Raw genomic sequence first — 22,492 nt, 5'->3', positions numbered from 1 at the left:
GCACGACCCATTCAACTGATAAAAATGAGTAGGTTTACGGCTCAGTTTCACATTTCGCAGGCGTTGCTCATAATAAGACTGGTATCATGGAGGGAGTACAGGCCTGTCCGGGAGAGGACTTTTAGTTTCGGTTTGCTCTCCGGGGTTTTCACCGCCGATGTGTTGAGCAGCTCGTCTCTTTCTGAGCTGGGCCCGGTCTCCTCATCATCATCAGTCCCTCTTCCTCCTCCTCCTCCTCCTCCTCTTCTGTCTGTCCCTCCCTCCTACCGAGAAGCGATCATTACCACACAGGCTGAACTTTGGACTGTTTTTGTTTTGTTTTTTTTCCTGATTGCGGAAGAGCCGGAGCGAACTGCGGACAAATGGAAACGAAACTCTGACTGCGCACAGAACATCGACCTCACGTAAGAAAAGAGACCCTGAACAAAACAAACAAAACAATTTAAAAGGCTTGAAAAACGCTCTCAAAGTTATCTGCTGTCGCTGTGTTCAGACACGAGGATCGTTTCTGTTTCCTGGTTTGCTCTCTGCCAGGAGCAGACTCAGATCTAGCGAGGTAAATAATGATTCACAACACTCATCGGGCCTCAGTAAGTCACTGTGGACGCTGGCTTTAAGGTTAACTTATATTTCTCCACAGAAGGCCTCATGTTTCAGATAAGTGATTTAACTCTGACTGTGTTGTCGAACAAAAACAACGCCGCGCTGAAACTTTAGACATCTTTCCAAGTCTGTCAAATGCACAAAAATACAGCATTGTTTGTGTGTTTGAAAGGTGTTAAAGGTATATTTTTTGTTTAACACTGCTTTATACTTTTTAGGAAACTAAACATTTCTACTATTCTGCTGATTATTTTACTTTGAATTTGGATAAATCTATAATGCATTCCACCTGTATACATTAAACCATTTGACTTTGGACTTTATTATGTTATTATTATTATTATTATTATTATTATTTAGATTTATTATTATTATGTTTCAGGTGTCTGATACAGTGAGTGGTTAATGTTTGGGTCAAGGCCTCCTTCTGTGGGTTAGGAGGGTTCTGGGTCATGTTGTTCTTTCACCACTTTGTACCCAAACATCAATCATACTTGCCCCCAGCTTCGTACCCAGATGTGACACTTTCATGCCTGTGAACCTAACATATATTACCCATGTAGGTACTGTGTATATGTTCATCTGGGACCCAGGCTAATAGATGAATTTTGCAGTTCTTATGCACAGGTGCTGGTGTAGATTCTCAGTCATCCAGGCCATGTAAATTCAAAAAAGGGTTAAAAAAAACAAAAACAACTGGACTTCTATTCTGTAGTTGAAGACGTTTCGCTTCTCATCCCAGGAGCTTTCTCAATTCAGAAATAGAGAGTGTGGAGTTGAACTTTTACAGCTGAGATGTGATGTAAGCTGGATAGAGCTCTTGAGAACAATTTGCAAGCAGTCCAGCTTACATCACATCTCAGCTTTAAAAGCTCAACTCCACACTCTCTTTTTTTATTTCTGAATTGAGAAAGCTCCTCGGATGAGAAGGAAAATGTCTTCAACTACAGAATAGAAGTCCAGTTGTTTTTGGTTTTTAACCTTTTTTGAATTATGCACAGGTGCCAACCAGGACAGCTCTACGTAGATTAGAGAAAGAAGTTACCTTGGCCATCCACGTTCATGCCAAAAGAAGTACCTATTAGCACTTGTGTTTCTTTCTTTGTTATCATTTTATCATGGAAATTTTGAACAACTGGTAGCGTTTCTTGAAGGTATTCACAAATCACCAACACATAGATACGTTGTGGTCAGTATTGTTTCTTGAATATATCACTGATGTGGTAAACTCTAATGCTGTTGTCCTGATGTTGTCTTGGCCTAGATGGTCTCTGCAGTGTTGGAGCATATTTCTCTTTCCCTTGCTCTAACAATTTAATGACCGTCTACTCAAAGACAACATAAGTGTCATAGTTCATAGACATCAGAGTTCACAACATCAGTAGTCAAGGAACTACAGTATCTATTTGCAGATGCCTTGCAAAGATCTCTAAGAATTGCTATCAGTTGTCAAAAATTTCTGTGCAGTAATGATAAAGAAATAAACAGGAGCGCCAACAATTGCTGGTTCCCACCGTACAAAAATACAGAGAAGGCGGGACTTCTTTCTCTGATTTGTATAGACCAGTCCTGGTTGGAGCATATGAGCATACATGGGCACCAAAGAAGCCACTTGCTCTAGCGCTGTACTTTTGCACCTTGGCCGACTTTATACTCACCTTGGCCTATTTTGTATTTGCCTTGGTGTGCTTTGTACTCCCTTTTGCAGTTGCCCCAAGTTTTATGATTTAATTTACTGGAGTATTATTTTAAATAACTTATAATAGGGCAGGTTAATGGTTGCCTGTCCCCTAGCACCTAATTTTAACTTCTGACCCTGGCTCAAAACATTAAGTAAACCCTAGACACAAACACAGAAATTCACGATTATGCAATGGTAAACAGTGACTTCAAATGGTACCCGCTGAGTAAAACGTGTGGGGTATGAAGTGGCAAAAGTACAAATTATTCAGCACTTGTTGTCTGTTCCATAACTAAGTAATCTTAGCTCCAATGTTAGTCAACATAAATGCAGTTTGCCGTGAATCTGGATCCTCTGTCCTCTTTATCCATATTTAAACGATACTTACTTGATTTAGTTTTAGCAATACCTTAAAGTCATGTTTGCCAACAATATTCTTAAATATACTCTAACAGATTCATGTGTTTTCCACAGTATGTTTGAGACTCGGCCACTGATTTAAACCAATGTGATGGACGGTGAAAGAAGCAATGAAGGTGATGGGTTTGGTGGAGATTCAGAGGTTGAGGATGAGTTTGCATGTGCTGGGATGCTGCGGGGATCTCTGACTTCTCTGCACAGTACCGTGGAGAGGATATTCAGTGTGACATTTGGAATTGGGACGAACGATTTGCCTCAGGGCAACAACGGTCAGATATGGCTGAAGCTACGAGGACAGAGCAGCAGTGTGAAAGCTGCCAAAGTAAGCCACATTTCCTGGTGTTAAAGTTTAGCTCATATTAGCAGAAGAATTTAAACCATTTGCTTGTTACATTAGTGTTGATTGGTTGTTCATAATAATTTACAAGATAAATGTTGGAAAAATTATTTATGATGGGCTAGAAGCAGGTGGACATTCAAGTTAAGATACTACTTCAGCTTATCTTAAGGGCCTTGGCTGTCTAGAGTCTTCTTGACTTGTTCCTCCTATAAACCTTGTCTACTTCCACCCAAAACTCTATGACTTGTGCATGCCTAAATACTCTTATTCTTTTATATCACTGGTTGTCTTCTAAACTTGTGCTTGTGCAGCTGCTAAAGGTACGGGCATGTCAACAAAGTCTGGAGAGTATGATTTACAAGAACTAAGCTACTGCAGAATGACCAAGCAGAAAACTGTTGTTAATGGCAGTATAAAGTTCTCCTCTGATAAGAAGAGATTTTATGGACTTGTATAGCCAATGCCAATGATCCTCTAATGAGTCTATAATGTTATTGTAAAATTAGTGGATTAATATGTGCATCAGATGCATTTTCTATGGTGCAAAACATATTAGAAGCACAAGGTTGTGGCTTTTTGCTTGAAATCTGGTGAGTACCATCTACAGTCTCAACCAAGAGAAGTTAGACAGCCTCACATGTTCTATAAAGACTATTTTCGGACCCAGTCCTGAATATTTCAGGTGAACCTTCACAGCTAACTTATATGTTCTGTGAGGAACCAATGAAATAAGAAGTTAGCTATAGCTGAGCAAATATTCAAGATATTTGCATCAGACTGAATACAGTAACTGACTCCTCCCACAGTCGTTGGCTTTCAAGTTGTGCAGGAGAATTAGCCCAAAAACTGAATGAAGCTGGATTTATACTTAACGAGTTTATCACCGCAATAGGATGCGCATGCCAACAGTGATGCAATCTTGCTGTCCTCGCCCCTGCGCGAATGCCCCGCGCGGTGTCAGGTCGCGCTAATTTTTGTAACTTCGTTCGGACCACACGCACTGCGCTCCATTCAAAATAGATGATTTCGGTGCTCTAGCAGAGCTGGTTTGCCTGTATCAGCATTTATAGGATCCCTCTATGAGAGATCACAAAGATAATCAGATGGTTCAAAACTCACAGAAGAATACTGCTGCAGCTGTTTTAGACCACAGAGGGAAGAAATATTAGTACTATGATCGGCGAATCACAACCAATAATACAGTACAGCTAACTATCCTATGATGTAATTTATGTACTCAACATGTCATTCAAAGCAAATAAGTCAATGAAAGTCAAACTGAATGCTTTAAGTTTACACATACTCTCTGTATCACAGCTATCAATACAACAGTTCTTCCTATTAAGTAAGTGCAGCCATATTTGATGTGTGACAACTGTCTGCTCTCTTTTTACCGTATTTCCACTGGTTATGCAGCGTGCTGCCCCCTGTCTTTTCAGAGAATACTGCACCGACGTAAGCATCAAGTATAAACGCCTCTACTGCTTGCTCAGGGCTCCATGCGACACGGCAAAGCGCGACTGTAACTGAGCCTTTAGCCATACCATAACGGAGCAGAAAACGGGAAAGCCCAGTCTTCTGTATGTGGGTAGAAAGAGCTTTGCATGAGTTTTATGGCTTTAAGAACAGTGGCTGTTTAAAAAGACAATAACTACAGAAAATTGCTTCTTTGAAACGAATAGACCTGAGAGGCTGTTACATAAATGGCCAGTAAGATAAATTACCATTTTTGGAATAAAAGTCTTTAAACTTTAACATAGTGCACAGTTGATCAACTTAAAACTTATTTTTGTTTTACTTTTAACAAAAATAGATAAGCCACCCTTTTAACCTTTAAAGAAGGTTAATTTTAAATTTTTCAAAGTATGAAGCAGAATCTCCAGATTTTTACACATACATGGTAGTGCATATATTAAAATGCCTTTATTTATTTTTTCATTTATTTATTTAGAGACATGACTTATCTAGTTTTCAAACTTCTGGGCAAGTTACTGACTCGTGTAATGACAGAAGATTAAAGAAAAGAATTGTGTGAGCTTATAAACAAAATTATTTTAAGCTATTTCGTGATTACTACATTTTTAGATTAGCTCAGGTAAGCAAAATGTGTCTTTGGGTAATAACAGCATTGTTAGAAAAGTAATTTCTGTAGAAATTCTGATGCAGCTACATCCCGAAATTTTGTCATGCATTGGCTTTCCTCTATAAAGTCCATCAGTAATTTGGACTTTTTTGTGTAAGCTGATAAAATGCCTATGTTTCAATCAATAAACTCTATAAAAAGAGTAAAAAAGTACAAAGATTAAATAAAAATGTTAAAGCTGCTGACGGTGGTTTCTTAGGATTACCATTGCCCCTTTTCTTTCAGCTCTAAAGGTCCCGGCTCCACTCTAGTCTGCTCGCTTTGGGCGCATTTTTTTAGGTTTGCTCTGCTTTTTTGGTCTCTGCTTCGGAGTAGGGCCAACCAGGCTGGCCCTGCTTCGTGGGCGGCGCAAGCTTAGCTCCCGTTCAATCATTGGTCATGGGTGTGACCAGATGGAAGCATAAAGAGCAAAGGTAGGAATATAAACAACAGCGTTAGCTTACCCTGCAACATTTATGCCGTCTGTCCCCCAGCTGAAGGTGCTGTAAAGCCTGAAATCTCCGATGAACAACAGCTGTACTACTCCATGCAACAATCGCGGCATCCAGAGCATTTCTTTCACTGCGCCTCTCTTCCTGAAGTCTCAGGAGAATCCCCATAAGTTTAAAAAACAGCAACAAGACAGGGCCAATGTTGTCCATAGCGCTTCCATTGTCTCCACAAATGGCGCCAAATGGCGCCAAGCCAAAAATATCAAAGTAGGTGGGATAGATATGTTTCAGCAATTTCAATCAGAGTTTTCTTGGCTATGTAGCACACTAAAAGAAAGAAAAAGGTCCCAGAAGTGACATGTGACCTGTTTAAACTTTTATTACCATCATCTGGATGTAAACACCACAACCTTTTAAACTGACAGCTAGTTTTGCTTCCTGTCTTTATGTTGGTTTTTGATTGTGCAACTGCCTGGTTGTTTTTCATCTCTGTCTTTTTACCTTCCTAGTCATGCTGTGCTGCTGTGCTTTCCCACCCTTTTTTTGTTAGTTCTTTGTGGTTTTTCCTCCTTTTTCTGCATAATTATCTGCATTTGAGCATTTTTATGTTATACATTGCTTGGAACTTATTATCCCAGTAACTTTATTAAACTTGTAGCAAGATATTTTTCTGTTTTTTGGCAGGTGCTTCAGCAAACATAATTAGACTCAATCACAAGAATAAGATGTGATATGATACAGCTTACACTGTTCAATGCTTTGCTTTTGTACATCTTTTTCAGGTTGTATACTTATACTAGGGATTGTTCAAACATTGTCATATCACATATCTGACACTGATTGAAAGCAACATTTTAGTAACTGTATCTCACACTGCAACAGTGGGACAGGGAAAACATTACTCTGAAATCTGCTGCACTTACTGGATTAAATGTTTTTTTGTTTTATTTTTCTTTTTAACTAAAGTAATAAAAAAAACAGAATGAAGTTCTTCTGCATCAAAAGTTTAGATTTGCTTAAAACTAACATCCTTTTCTGTTTTATATTATTAAAAGAAAAGTATCTTTTTATGTGTGTCCACATTATTTTTAAGCTTTGATTATTTCTATGAAAACAAATGACACAAATTTTTGTTTGTCAGTTATTTGTAAAGGGAGTTGTGAATCAGGAACAGCAGCAGGAGGTTCAGTACCCCCAGGCCCTTCACTGCATCTTCTGTGGAGCCAGAGGACTCTTCATGGACAGCCTGATTAGAAGCACCTCTGCAGTTATAGTGGTAAGTTCTCAATATTATGTGCCTGTTGTAGCTACAGATGTTTTCATTACTGGTCAATGTATCATTGGTTTCCAATAAATCAATTATGGATTATCTATAAAACATCAGTAATCAATAAACAATGTTTAGTTTATTAAAGGTCAAAAAGATGTATTCACATTTCATCAACCATAGGTCCAATTTCTTTGATCATGTTAGATTTGATTCTTTTAATTTATATTTATGTATGTAAAAAACAAATATGACAATAGCTGTCACCCACTGAGAACAAACAAAAGGAGAGAACCAGCAAATGCCTTAAATAACCTTCAAAGTCTGAAGACGAAACAAAACAACACTTTAAATGGAGTAAAAAGTTAACATAGTCAGTTATTGTGTGAAAAATGTCATCATGTTGAAATAATACTTTGAATCACTTCCATCGTTGAACAAATGCCACACCAGCTTGCGACGTGTGCCATTTACAGAGCGATGGTGCAACACTGATATTGACTAACAGAGTCATGTAGGAATTAAATTTTTGCAGACAAAAACAAAAAAAATCACATTGTTGCTTAATATCAGTGTCATGTCACCATCTACAATTTTGACATATGTGTTTAAACATCAATGCTGCCTTTAAATGTAAAACTGGAATGTTGTCACTGGGATTTTTTTGTTTTGTTTTTTGCTTATTAACACAAGTTGTTAGAATGCAAAGGTAGAAATTCAGGGGAAAAATCACTGCTCTTTGGGATTGTTCTTTTTCACTATTAGCTGCTGTTCATGGAGGCAAGTTACAGGACATTTTCACGATTTTATTTAGTTACTACAGTTTTTAAAAAAAGGTTGATATTGTCTAAGTGTAACAAACTGCAAGGGGTTAGTTTTTCAGACTTGATTATCTCTAAACTATACCTAGAGTGGGTTGAAAATGTATTCGTCCTCCTTGGTATTGTTCTTTTACTTTCCTGGTTTTATACTGATTTCCTTACCTTCTCTGCCGTGACAGTTTACATGAACTCTGTACAGCTTGTCACTGGAATTGCTGGCCATTCTTTGTACCAAAACTGTTGCAGCTTCTTAAAGTTAGATGGGTGCTGCTTGTGTACAGCATTTTGTGTGGGTTCATTACCTAAACTCAAAGTGAAAATCCATTAAAATAAGCAACAAAACAGAAATATTATCAAGGCAGTGACTACTTTTGCAACCCACTATATTAGCTCAGAAATAAATCAGAAACAAACAACAAAACATTTGATTTCACACTGAAAGTTTTGTGACTTGTCACTAGAGATTCTTAGGTTCTAGTGATCTCAATAGAAAGTAACTGAATGCTCTTCCTAGTTCTTGAAGTCCTCTATATTTCTATTTAAACACTTTAGAATACAAAGAGGAGCAATAATAATGTAGTTCTGTCTTTTTCTCATGACCAAACAGGTTGGCTCTCCTGGATTCCTGCTCATTTCGGGTCTCATGGAGCCAGTTGTACGGGCCTACTCCCTCATTGCAGATCTTGTGGTGAGGTATGAGGGCGCGCAGTCCAGACGCACCGACATGGGAGACAGGAGCTCCGGCGAGTCCCTGGATTCACGGCGGGCCTTCAAAACTCTAGTAGAGAAGTGGGAGGACAGACACACTCTTGACCTTCTTGTGCTGCCAGGGTCAGTGAAGGAAATCCTGTTGTATTTAGTTAAAGAGTCTGGTCTTGGATCAAGTCACAGCCCAGTGCTCACAGATGAGAAAACTGGTGCAAAATCACAGAGAGTTTCTAATGACAAATGGGACAAATCCAGTACAACTGAACAAACACTCCCCAATCCTTTTGGTACCACTGATCAATGGGCTGAAGAATTGGCTGTCGGTAAAAACTCTTCTGCTAAGGACTCCCCTTTCAAATCTTTCTTCTCCCCCGTTGGCACACGAGGGAGGGCAGAAGGTGCCGAGGAAAGACTCTTGCACTCTCCTGAGGAGGTGGGAGAGGAAGAACAACTAGGACAACGGGAAACAATAGACACCAAAAGACTAGAGAAAGATGAAGAACAGGAGCAGTCCTCAATGGGAAACAAGGAATTTTTGCTTCTCTTAAAGTTCTTCACGGCCATGGGGTACACTGAGGATGTTGTGAAACAAGTCCTTGCAAGAACCGGACTTAAAGAGGCTTCACAGATTCTTGACTTGGTTCAACAGGAACAGGATCGCAGTGACCAAAACCAGAAAACTCAGGGTGTTGCAAAAACAAACAATAAAAACAGCGTTGTTTTGAATCAAGGAAGGGACCAACCCTGTGAGACAGAGCACAAAGATGATGAGAGAACATTGGCAGGAGCGTGTAAAGATGAACAAAAGGAAAAGGAGGCAACAAAAAGCCCAAAAGACTTTCAGGGAGAAGGCAGTTCAGAGTTAGAGGGGACTGAACAGGAAGAAGACTTTGTTCTGGGGGTGTTGAAAAAGGCGGCTGTTAGCTGTGGCTACACAGAGCAGAATATAACCAAAGTCTACCACAGGTTGCCTGACGGATCCACTCACCAACTGCTACTGGAGCTACAGAAAGAAGGAAGCAGAGAGGCAGACGACTTTAGGGAAGAACATAACGACATTCAAGATGTGATGCTGGAAAAAGAAAGGCAAATTACTGAAACAACTAAAACTAAACCAAAAGGAGACATTGAGCTGTTCTTACCGAAAGAAAAGAGAGAATCTGATAAAAAAGGACAAGTAAAGATGACAAACTGTTCTCTACCTATAGCAGATCTAGATTTGCCTACCTGGACTGATAAAGCCCAAGAGCTGCCTACCAGTCAGTACACATCACAACCAAGGCAACAACAGCCTTTAAACCCACAAACCCAAGTCATTCTGCCTGAAGTCAAAGGGCCACCCATGCCTACTTATCACTCACCCCTGGATCCTCAATCTTTTATGTCTAACAAACAACATGTCCAAACTACCCACTGGCCTGATCCAACCATGTCAAAACAAAATCATCAAGTTGAAATCAACACCTCAAACTTAAAACATTCTTCAAACTTCTTAAAGCAACAGCTTCAAACCCATGCCCACACTTTTACCAACAATGACTTGTCCTCTACCAAAACAAAGGACAAACAAAGTTTAATTCCCTCTTCTTCACTGGTGGTGACAGGGGAGCAGCGCTTCCTTGAGGGTCTCCAGACACCCTTTGAGCTAAAGCTAACAGATGAACCTGGAGACATAAAGCTGAGAACAATCATCATTGATGGGAGCAATGTGGCTATGAGGTAGGAAGCACAGAGAGAGTGACATACTCTCCACTTTATCAATACCATATGTGCATTTTTTTTTAAATCATGGGACAAATGTTTCAGGGAGTATGGGGGCAGTGGTGGGACATAGTGGGTGAGATCATAGGTTATGTTGCAAGTTCGAATCCCCAGACTGACACAAAATTTGGGTGGGGAAGGAATCAGCAGCACATCTGTCTCCATCCCCATTAGCCCCATTGTGTGCCCTTGAACAAGGCCCTTAATCTCCCAGCTGCTTCCCAGGCTCCCATAGATGGCAGCTCCCTGCTCCACGTGTGTGGTCACATGTGCAATGGGTAAAATGCAAAAGATGAATTTCCGTATTGAGGATTAAAAGAGTATCATTTATAAAGTTGTGCAGAATTTGCATGTTCTATCCAAACATGCTTGGGTTCACTATGGCTACTCCAGTTTCCTCTAGTGCAGGGGTGTCAATCCAACACACCTGATTCAAATGGTTTAATTACCTCCTCACCCAATCATCAAGTTCTCTAGAATCATATCCACGAGTCATTAATTTAAAGCAGGTAATTTAAAGCAAGGACACATCTAAAACAGAGAGCGGCCCCCGAGGAACAGAGTTTCATACATGTGCTCTAGTGATTCAAAATTGACCTTAGGACTAATTATAAGCATACATGGTTGTTTGTCTCTGTGTGGCCGTATGATGGACTGCTGACCTGTCACAGTTGTACCCTGCCTCCCGTCCAGTGATTGCTGGAATGAGGACCATAGTCCCTCTGCAACCCTGAACCCAGTACCCTCAAAGGGCTGCAATTGTTGGTAACAAATTGTGAACAGCATTTGTGTGAAAGTCTTCAAAGTTTCTTGAAATACTTGCAAGGGTTCTCAATTTCCCTTGGGCATCTGGAACCCATTTTAAACCCTTTGTAGGTTAGTTTTCGCAAGTTAGAAAATGCAAGAAATGTGAAACAATTTTGTGAACCTTTGGTGACGAATGAAACCAAATTTTGACAGAGATGGAGATAAAAGGAAAACAAACTGCAATGAAATTAAAATTGTTGCAAATATATTTGCACATCATTCACAGGAATGTCAAGAAAATGTTGTTATTAATTCACAGTTACATACGTATGGAAACTTCTTCTTTTTCTTTCGGCTGTTCCTTTTTCATTAGTCGCCACAGCGAGTCATTCTCTTCCATCTAACTTTGCTCTTAGCTCTGCCATTTCCAGTTCTGTCTTTTTGTCGGCCCCACTGTCTCCAAACCATACAACACAGCTGCTCTCACCACTGTCTTGTAAACCTTTCCTTTGACCTATGCTGCCATCATTTTGTCACAAATCACTCCTGAAACTTTTCTCTATCTATTCCATCCTGCCTGGACTCTTTTCTTCACCTCTTTACCACACCCCTTATTTTACTGAACAGTTGACCCTAAGTACTTGAAGTCCTGCACCTTTTGGACCTCTGACCTTGTAGCCTCACTGTTCCATCTGCCTCCCTTTCATTAACACACATGTACTCTGTCTTTCTATGACTGACTTTCATTCCTTGTTTTTCAAGTGCATACCTCCACATCTACAAGTTCTCTTCGACCTGTTCCCTGTTCTCACCACAGATCACAATGTCATCTGCAAACATCATAGTCCACGGGGATTCCTGTCTGACTTCATCTGTTAGTCTGTCCATCACCAGAGCAAACAGGAAGTGGCTCAAAGCTGATCCTTGATGCACTCCCACCTCCACACTGAAGCTATCAGTCACTCCTACAGCACAACTCACCACCCATTTCTTCTTACAAATGGGCACAGGCACACATCCCTTAGGCATTTTCTCACTTTCAAAATGGCATTGAATAATCAAGTCAAAAAACTCACTGCCATCTCACGTAAACATTCCTATACCTCCACTGGTATGTCATCAGGTCCAACTGCCTTCCTCTTCTTCACCCTCTTCAAAGCTTTACAAACTTCATCCTCACTGATCTTGTCCACTTCCTGGTCTACAGATTCTATGACATCTACTCTTTTTTTCCCTTTCATTCTCTTGATTCACTGGCTCCTCAAAGTACTCCTCACTTGTTGGAACATTACAGTTTCTATCTTTATTACATCTAACCTGCTGCACATCCTTTCCAGCCTGAGCCCTGTTTCTTGGCAGTCAATACAAGTCCTTCTCTCATCATACGCCTTCTCTTTTGCCTTTGCTACCTCACTCTTTGCCCTTTATTGCACCTCCCTATATTCCTGTCAACTCTCTTCAAAACAAGCACCTTTTATGACTTTGTTTTGATTTAAGTTAGCGTTATGGATATAAAAGATTGGGGTGTCGCATTTGATTTAAATGTAAAAAAAAAAAAAAAAAAGAAATATATATATTTTGCCTGGCACAGTGGGGTAGTGGTTAGAGCTGTTGCCTCCCAGCAAGAAGGTTGCAGGATCGCTTCCTGACCTGGGGCCTTTCTGGGTGGAGTTTGCATGTTCTCCCTGTGCACACGTGGGTTTACTCCGGGTACTCCGGTTTCCTCCCACAGACCAAAAACATGCATGTTAGGTTAATTGCTGACTCTAAAATTGTCCCTACGTGTGAGTGAGAGTGTGAATGGTTTTTTGTCTCGTTTGTCTATATGTGGGCCTGCGATGGACTTGCGACCTGTCCAGGGTGTCCCCCGCCTCTCACACAGTGACTGCTGGGGATAGGCACCAGCTCCCCGCGACCCAGAATAGAGAAGCGGGTAAAGAAAATGGATAGATATATTTTGCCATAAAAATTAAGGCATTATGGTAGTATTTTGAAATGCACTGCTTAAGCAAAGCATATCACATGGCATTGGTAGCACAATAGTAGATTATAAGCTGTACATGCTTTTTAATATTTTACAATGCCAAAACAAACTAAAAATTTTGTTTACATTCAATTGTCTTTTATTGAATGATAACAAATATATATATATATATATATATATATATATATATATATAGTATAGTGTTGTAACTTGAGGAAAAATAAAAGAAAAAAGAAAAACGGCTAGATATTTTAAGGGTTGCAAATAAAAACATTGTGGTTGAAAATTTCCAGAGATTTCTTGTTACCATTGTTTTAAATAATATCAGATGAGCAATAGTGGCAGAGGTACCAACAAAAATCATTATGGCAGCACTTCCATTAAATGTCTGCTTTTGTTAGAAAACTTTCCACGTCTTTTTCTGTTTCTTCTTCAGTCATGGGTTGGGTCATTTCTTCTCCTGTCGAGGAATTGCTCTGGCCATTCAGCACTTTTGGGACCGAGGCCATCGTCACATCAGTGCTCTGGTGCCACAGTGGAGACAGAAGAGCGATCCCAGGATCAAAGGTAACACATTGCCATGCACTAAAAAAATAAGAGAAAAGTATAATTGAGAACACTCATGGGATTTTCAGTAACTGATCTCAATAGTTTTTTTCCCAACAAGATAAAAATTTGTTTGATCTAAGAAAAATGTCCCAGTGACTCACAATTTAAAAATTCTCTATATTGAGTTAATATTATTTGTAAATTCTCCATCTCAAAAGCTTTAAAATGATATGTAGTTTGTTGAAATTTGGCAGTTCTCACCTGGCCAAGCAACAAGCTAGTTTTGTTTACGAGAATGCCAGTTTGAAAACTCCAGTTGTAAAAGCTTCACAATGATTCCAAACGTTATACAAAGAAGTTTTCTGGCACTACGGCAGTTGGTGGAGAAAAATGATCAATTTCAAAGGAAATTAAAAGAATTATTTCTAAAAATATACCTGTTAGAAAACTTTAATTTAAGATAGTTTAAGAAGATTATATGCTTTTTTTAGTTACTAGGATCGCTACATGGTGTCTTAATGGACTTTTTTTTTAATTCAAATCTCAGTTTTGGCAGAAATCTCTCTATTTTTTTTTTTGCCCTGCAGCCTGTGCTCATTATAGCTCATTTTGCCAGCACAGGTCACAAATGATGATTCAAAGTAGGTCTGAATGATAAATCACATCTACAGTTATACTGCTTTATGGAAATGTTTTTAATTATTATTTTAAATGATACAACATTTGGTCGCACGAGATCCAAATGAATAGACACTTTCACAAAACACTTCAACCTGGGACTTAGACTTTCTATTTGGTTAAAAAAAATTGTTAACCACAAAGAGAATTGCTAAACTGAGTTAATTCAGCATGTTTTGAAAACAATGTCCCTCACACATTTAATACATTGCACTCAACGTAGCAGAGTTCTGCTGCACGCTTCGTTTAGTTCTGCAATGCTCGCTTGATTTCTGAAAACTCATGTCTAACATGTGGGACATGGCTGGCTCCACTGGTGATAAGGCAACATAAAGACAGGCTAGGCTTTGCAGCCATTTTACAAATATGGTTTGTAAAAGTGAGTGGTCATGTGACATGCAAGTGGGTGTAGTCAGTCAAAAACTGGAAGCAAGAGCTTGATGCACTGAACAAAATAAATGTAATTGCATATTTTCTTGCATTTGTGATATTTATTGAAACAAATAGATTATTTTTCTAAATTATGCAGCACCAATTCAGCCACTGCTGTCTATGTTATGGTCCCATTTACACTTCTTTGTTTTTTTTTTATTTTGAACAGATGTAATTGTTTTCCTGTTTGTATTTATTCTCTGCCCATACAATTTTAACAAAACTGCTGTTATACTTATGCTGCACAATAGCATCAATATTGACAACATATCAAAATACAAAGACAGAATGTTTTTAGCTTGACTAAAAATTCTCCCAAAACTAGTTTTTATCTTTGATGGCATTTACAGTGTCCTCTTAGTTATTAACTATTTCAGCACAGAATCAATGTTTAATGGTCACAGAATCAGGATAAAGCAAGAAAACTGTAAAAATTGTTGTTTGATTTGTATAGTACAAAGTGATAGTGGCATATTCAAAATAGACTGCTACATCATCATTTCATTTCTTGAGTCTACACGGATACACCAAGAGTTCCTAAAAATATCTTTTAAATAACTGCATATAGATTAGTGGTATACTTAATTACTTAGTTTAATAAAAACTAACAATGTTTTATTAATAATAACATAATTTACAAATAGACAAAAACAGCCTGATATGATGCAACTATGCAATGTTTAGCTGAATACAATTTTTCTGAATACACAAAAGCTACTTAAGTTTTAGTTAAATTTAGATGATAAATATTACAGTTCCTTGATTAGATAGAAGGCCTCTGATAAGAAAACATGAGTTGTCAGACATTTTTACTGTACATAATCTGTACTTTTGTGTAATTAATGAAAAATAAAGTAAAATTTTTCTTCAGTCTGATTTATCAATTGATAACTTCTTCCCTTTAGGTTTTACACAATTATTTCCAATCCAGGTCCTGGACCTACAATTACCTTTCTTATGTCTCAAGTTGTGAAAATCTAAAGCGCAAGTTGCATTGTGTTAGTAGTCACATTTAAGGAGAACATTAATAAGAACTAAAAGCAATGTTGTGTTTGCTCAGTCAGTGTGTGGGTGTTTAACTTCTGAACAGATAAAAAACAGTGTAGTTTGTTCCTGTCTCTCTCAGAGAAGCATTATCTGACGGAGCTGCAGAAGCTGGGCCTGCTCTCCTACACCCCCTCCAGGGAAGTCCAAGGCAAGAGGATCAGCTCATATGATGACAGGTACCGTAGGAGAATTACTACCTAACGAACGTCAATTAGCTATCAGTAGTATTTAGTCATATAAAATCTACGATTTAAAGACAGAAGTCAAAGTTCACTTTATTTATAAGCACATTTAAAAATGACAAATCAAAAGAAGACTACTCCATCTAATTTAAATGCCAAATCTGCCGAGTTCTTTTAACGTGTTTTGAATGTGCCCTGTGTTGGTGAGATGATGATGTGAAAAAGTGGGGTTGTTCTGAAGTTTAGGTTCAGCAAAAACTCTGGTACATCCAGCTCACCTGACCTCAGTGACATCTTTGGAGTTTGCAAAGTCAAAAGGCTGGAGAAGTAGGAAGGCACTAACCCATTTAAAAACTTTAAAACGGATCTTAAAATTAATTTTAAATTGAACTGGTGGACTGTCCAACATGCCCATACAGGTCAGATGTGATCTCACTTGCATATTCCTGTCAGAAGTATCACTACACTGGACAAAAAAAAAGCTTGAACTGCCTTTTCAAAATTAGTAAATAAAACAACTTTAGCAAGAGACGTTTGGTAAGTTGGTGGTGAGTGCCGCTGTCTTGTTATCCGGAGGCTGTAGGTTCAAGCCCAGGTTGTGTCAGGCTGGGCATCCAGCATCCAGCATAAAACATTTGCCTAATCTTACATGTAGGTTTGCTCACTGTGCCGATTTCTGCAGGAGGGAGCAACTGAAGAAAAGAGGAGAGCTTAACTTCTGAACAAGACTCCCAGTTACTTTACCTCCTATGCATGAGGCAAAGAACCATGGTCTCAGACTTACAGGAGCTGACTCTCATCCTGGCCCCTTCATACTCAGCTGCAAACTGCCCCAGTGCAAGCTGAAAGTCATGACCAACAGAACCACATCATCTTCGAAAAGAAACAAGACCTTGAGGCTTCCAAACCATGACGCCCTCCTTTCCATGACTGTGCAGATTAGAAACAAGAGGCATCTATGGTGAAGCCCAACTCACAACCCCTATCATTTGGAAAACAAATAAATATTATTGTTATAGCTAGTTTGTTTCCACTGAGGGTCCTTGCTAAAGTGATGGCAGAATGGAGCGGGAGATGGATAGATGGAGAGGGGATTCATCCACAATAATGATAGTGTTCCTCCAGTCTGTCATAGTAAGAAAAGAGCCTTGCCTTTCGACTCAGCTCTCAATTTACTGGTCGGCCTACATTCCAACCCTTGCCTGTGAACACAAGATCTGGATCAGGACAGAAAGAACAAGATCTCAGATGCAAGGGGCTGAAATGAGCTTTCTCAATAGTGTGGCCTGACTCAGTCTTAGAGATAGGGCGAAGAGCTTTGTTACCTGAAGGGAGCTCAGAGTAGAGTCACTGCTCTTATGCATTAAAAGAAATCAGCCGAGGGCATCTGATTATGATACATTCTGGGTGCCTCCCTCAAGAGGTTTTTCAGGCACCTCCCACTTGGAGGAGAAAACCCAGAACTGTTGGGAGAGATTATATATTCTCTCTGGCGTTTCTCTCTGGATTTCCCAGGATGCACTGAGGAAAGGGATGTCAGGATTTTCTTCCTGAACCTGTTGGCTGTGTGACCCAATTACAAATAAGCAGATGAAAATGAACGGACGGATGAAAGGTTGTCATCAGTAATAACTTCTAATTTTTTATTTTTTTGCAAAAGTTGTTTTGTAAAATTCCAACCCACTAAGACTGTTACTGTGGTACCAGTGAAGGTCAAGAGGTCTTTCATTTTTTGTTTATTGACATTAGGAATTGTTAGTGTCATCCATGATTTAATGTCAACAATCCAGGAACGTCTTGAAAGGAGTTGAAACCTTCCTTTTGACAGGAAGATATATTTGTGAATCATCAGCTTAGCAGTCGAATGAAGTTTCATATTTAGAGAAAGACTGTCTATAACAGCAAAAACAGATTAGATTGGTGGGTCAGTAAACAAAAACTATTTTAGACTTCTTGTTTAAAATCAGTGAAGTAATAGTAATATGAGAACAGAATGAGAGTAACAGACATTTTTTTAAAAGATCTTATGTGATTCACTTTATTTTTTTTTTCAAAATGTGTTTCACAAATAAATTAGATATTATCATTGCTAAATACAACAATGTTTTTGTTTGAAGATAGAGGTGACAATCTTTTAGAAAAGTAATGAACTGATGATCTGATGAAGAGTCCTAGATAACTCTTTTGTATGCATCTCTTAACCTTCTTTCCACAGACTAATACTGCAGCTTGCACATAAGACAGATGGAGTGATTGTAACTAATGACAACCTGAGAGACCTATCAGATGAGTCTTCTGTATGGAGGGACATCATCAAAAAAAGGTAAAATTATATATATATATATATATATATATATATATATATATATATATATATATATATATATATATATAATATACACATACATACACACAGTGGAGGCTGGTGATGATATTTGTAGGGTGCGCTAACAGATATACAATAGAACGCTGCAGTTTCGATTCCAACAACAGAAGCATCCAACTTGAAATAAAGAAAACCTGCTATAAATTGACATTTTGCACAAAGACGACTTTAAAACAAACCACCACCAAAAACCAAGCTTACACAGAGCCTCTGTCAGTTGTCCTATACTTAATTCCCCTGCATTAAGAGTTTCAGCTATAATTATTTCAGTGATTTTTTCCAGTCAAACAGCTTTGAATAACACTGCACCACACTCCATGACACAATGACTAATAACACTGATAAAATAAAATTAAACGAGACATGCAATATTGGAAAGTGTTTCTTTTTTTAAAGAGAAGCTCACTCTGATGACTTTTCTGGGATGCAAAAAGGTTAATAACCACCTCGTTAAAGATCTGTTAGCTACACTTGCTGTTAGCCAGTCCTTTCACTGAAACCAGGTCACTGGAAAATTTAGATTTTGCCACTTTTCCTTTTTTGAATATTCTTTGGTCCATCTGCCTCAAACCTCTTTACTTCCGGTTTCCCCCCCCCCCCCCCNCTGAGGTCTTGGGCTGACCCTGGGCTGAACTAAATTAGCCTAAAATGAGCAACAAATGGAGGGGGGGGGGCAGGACAAGATGGCTGTCAATCATTCATTAACATATAAATATGATTAGATTTTAGAATTTTCTCAATTCTGAGCTGATATTTCAAGTTCCTGTATGATCTGTTGTTACTCTTGTAGACTTCTTCAGTACACATTTGTTGGTGACCTCTTTATGGTCCCAGATGATCCTCTGGGCAGAGGAGGGCCTCACCTGGATGATTTCCTGCGTTCAGAGCATAGGTAACAAGACGCTTGGTGTAAAAGATCCAATGTGAATAATTACCCAAATTTGAATTTCATGTTCTATGTTTTCTGAATGAAATCCTTTGTTTCCTGTCAGGACTCCTGATCCAGGAAATCACTCGTTTGCCGGTTTAGCCACCCCTTTTTTTTCCACCAAGCCACCACGCTCCCAAACAGAAGTCTTGAACTTCCGTGACAGAACACCTGGGGGTGCTCTGGTTGCATCCGGTGGAGGTGGTCGGGGCAGGGGGAAGGTACATGGAAAAGGGTGGAATGGCGAACCCCAGCACAGGCATCATGGAGGCGTTGGTGGGGGGATGACTGTCAATCTGGACAGGACTACTGAAGAAACAGCTGGCTTTAGAGAACAGCTATTATCTGTTTTCCCAGGTCAGGACAACATGGTGACTCTGGTGCTACAGTGCCACCAAGCAGAGAGAGACATAAATGTGCTTTCTGATCTAATCTTAGAGCAGCAAAAGGACTAGACATCCCCTACCTGATTCTTCCTGTTTTGAGTAAAGGTTTTCCTGATCAATCTTAAATTGCTAAGCATTTCTTTAATACTAAATCAACTATAACTATACAACACTGATCTGGATGGATATTTAACAAAAACAAATCCTGTGGCACACCTCAAATCTACACAAATTGTATATATCAGTTGTTAGTTTTCTATGTAAATAACCATGTAGTTCAAAACTGACAGTGGTTATGAAATTATGTTTTCATGAACTGCTTTAAAGTTTTTGACAATTGAGTTTTCCGATCGCAGCAATCTACTTTGGTCTTGACCCTACTCATACTAGCCATTTGATCATCAGTCTGTTCAAAGTTAAACTTTATTTCTCCAAACTAAGGTCGTTCGAAGAGCTGTCTGCAACAGTTAAGATATTATTTGTTCAAACCTCTGCAGAACCATTGGCAGTTCTTGACGTGTGGTATAGCTCACTGCCCAGAGCAGCATCTCATCAGGGACAGAACAAGTGCTTTAAAGAAAAGATAACTTTCTTCTATTTTTGCCCTGAACAAGCTTATTTATATGTCAAAAGGATGGGCTCGTTTATACGTCTGCTTTTAATCTACGTTGTAATTAGGGTGGCAATGTGCACTCTGTACTGTAAACTTGAATTTCCTCAGAAATGTTTCTGCAATTACAAATAATTGCAAATAATTCATGCTGCAACAACTGTGACTTCTCTGATTAGTATGCCACAACAACCCAATCATTACTTTCCTATGGTTATGCAGCACATTTGTTTACTCAAAGAGAATCCTCACACAAGAACAACATTTTGAAACGCTATACTGCAACTTTCTGGGGTGAAATAGACATATTTGGAAAATAAATTATGGTAAAAAATGGTAAAATAAATAAATAAATAAACAGTTTATGAGCTTCTTACCATTTTCAAAAGAACCCAAAAAGATAGAGAGGATTGCACAAGAGCCTAGCACACAGTTATTTCAATTGTATTCACAAAAAATAACTGTCTTGCATCTGTGAAAAGCCATGATTATTATCTTTTGACGTGTAGGTAAATAGCTAACTCACTGGATTTTAGCTACAAGAGCAACAAATGAATAGGTCTATTTCACAGCATATATATTGATTTACGAATAAAACCCTGGGTGTAAAAATGAAGGCTGTATTTCATTTAAAGAAAGTTCTGCTTGTAAAGATTTTTACAGGACAAAAGAACAAAGACAGCTACAGAAGTGAAATGCAGCCCTTGGTAAAGGGATAATCTGTTCAACTTTGAAGTGATGTTCTGTTAAATATTTATCAGTAGTTAGTGCCTTACAAGCTGTGACATCAGTCATAGAGTGCAGAGTATGAAGAAAAGGCAGAAGTTGGCTAATAGCTAGCTAAACAAGGGCCCGATTTTAAAAGCTGTTTTCCAGGCTTCTAAAACAACTCCATCTTAAAAAGGGCATACCAGTATGAAAGAATGCTACATTAGCTAATAATAAAGTTACACTGTTGCACGTCACCATTTCTTGAGTTTGTTGCTGTTTTCTCAGCCTGTTTCAGTGGGTTGATGCTCAGCACATGTACACTATGTTGTCAAATGTATTCACTCTCCCATCCAAATCATTGAATTCAGGTGTTCCAATCACTTCCATTGCTGCAGGTGTATAAAATCCAGCACCTCATGCAGACTGCTTCTACAAACATTTGTGAAAGAATGGGTCGCTCTCAGGAGCTCAGTGAAATCTAGCGTTAAGTCAAGTCATGAAATTTCCTAGCTACTGTAGAAATATAATAGGTTCCTTTCTTACAGTAAAACAGTAAACTTTCCTGGGTAAAACTGAGTGCATTAATTGGGATTTTTGCCAGTAGGCTTTCACTGTGTGTTTTTGATGTTAATTTTGCCAATGTCATAGGGCAAGTAATACAGAAAGAACATTATTAACGTTGGTGTGCTTAACAGCATTCAGAGACAGGTGGGTGGAACTGAACATTGGTGTGGGTAATTATTGTGTAAGACCCTTAAAAACACTGAACAAAGACCCTATTTTGTACTTCAAATTTCTATTTTTCTTTTGGGTATTGTAACCCCAGGGTATGATGTTGGGTTAAAAATCATATTCAGTGAAGGATGATGAAACTAGATGCCAAAGCTGAAAAGGATTCCACACGGAGAATGTGATTATTTGATTTTTATTGTATTTTTTCTATCTGACCAAATAAAAAAATCAATCTGCCAATTTTTTCAAGTACTGAAATAACCTGATTAGTATTGTTTATATGTGTATATTTTAACAGCTTATTAAAATATCTTTTGAAAGATAAAAAATTTTACTTTGTTAATTTTGTCAGTAGAACAGTTGTTATTCCCACAATCAGCAGATTTAATTTTCATTTTAAAATTTAAGAGTCACACTTAAGATTTGTCTGAAAAACGCTTCCCAAAGGATTATATTTATAGTTTGATTTATAAGCAGCAGGAAAGTTACAGATGAAACTTCTTTGGCAGGAGAAAATTTAAAAAAGATAACAAAAACCTTGTTTTAGAGCCAGTGTTTGGTTTACCTTACCTTGCAGTGCTTTCAGAGTGATTTAAAACATAGTCTTAAATGTCTGCTTTTTAGTCTCAATTTCAGACTTATATTGCCTTTTAAAGACAAAAACTGAAAAACACATAAATGAGAAACAGCCGTTAGTTGCATTAGGATACAGTACAAGATGTGAAGACCTGTCACCAACATTTACCTTTTTTTTAGTTTATTAACAAGTGATATCTAAACATGAACTACATTATTTTGGGACCATAAACTTAATTAATTTAAACTAGCATTTCTCGAAATAATACATATCACCCACTGTCTTGCATGCCAAAGTTTTAAAATCTTGTAGTCGACTTTCAGCTACTACCACACCAAATCTTAGCTCAGTATCTGTAAAGTTGACTG

At 38.4% G+C, this 22,492-nt stretch overlaps 1 protein-coding gene across 3 annotated transcripts; it reads left to right on the top strand.

Moving 5' to 3' along the window:
* Positions 1-250: 250 nt before the first annotated feature.
* Positions 251-21,787, top strand: khnyn (KH and NYN domain containing). Of its 3 annotated transcripts, none has more exons than XM_017437493.3 (9): positions 251-404; positions 2,759-3,026; positions 6,760-6,894; positions 8,314-10,133; positions 13,343-13,473; positions 15,692-15,788; positions 18,010-18,117; positions 18,971-19,072; positions 19,173-21,787. In XM_017437493.3, exons 2-9 carry the CDS (start codon positions 2,796-2,798, stop codon positions 19,561-19,563), a joined length of 3,015 nt encoding a protein of 1,004 aa, XP_017292982.1. In that variant the 5' UTR covers positions 251-404; positions 2,759-2,795; the 3' UTR covers positions 19,564-21,787. The 3 variants fall into 3 exon arrangements, with proteins under 3 accessions (XP_017292982.1, XP_037832321.1, XP_017292983.1); XM_017437494.3 differs by lacking the exon at positions 251-404 and adding an exon at positions 411-556; XM_037976393.1 differs by lacking the exon at positions 2,759-3,026 and having other exon boundaries at positions 266-404.
* Positions 21,788-22,492: the final 705 nt, after the last annotated feature.

This window comes from Kryptolebias marmoratus, linkage group LG7, assembly GCF_001649575.2.
Source record: "Kryptolebias marmoratus isolate JLee-2015 linkage group LG7, ASM164957v2, whole genome shotgun sequence".
Lineage (NCBI taxonomy): Eukaryota > Metazoa > Chordata > Actinopteri > Cyprinodontiformes > Rivulidae > Kryptolebias > Kryptolebias marmoratus.
The sequence above is the reverse complement of the archived record's forward strand: the minus strand, read 5'-3'. Positions and strand labels throughout refer to the sequence as shown.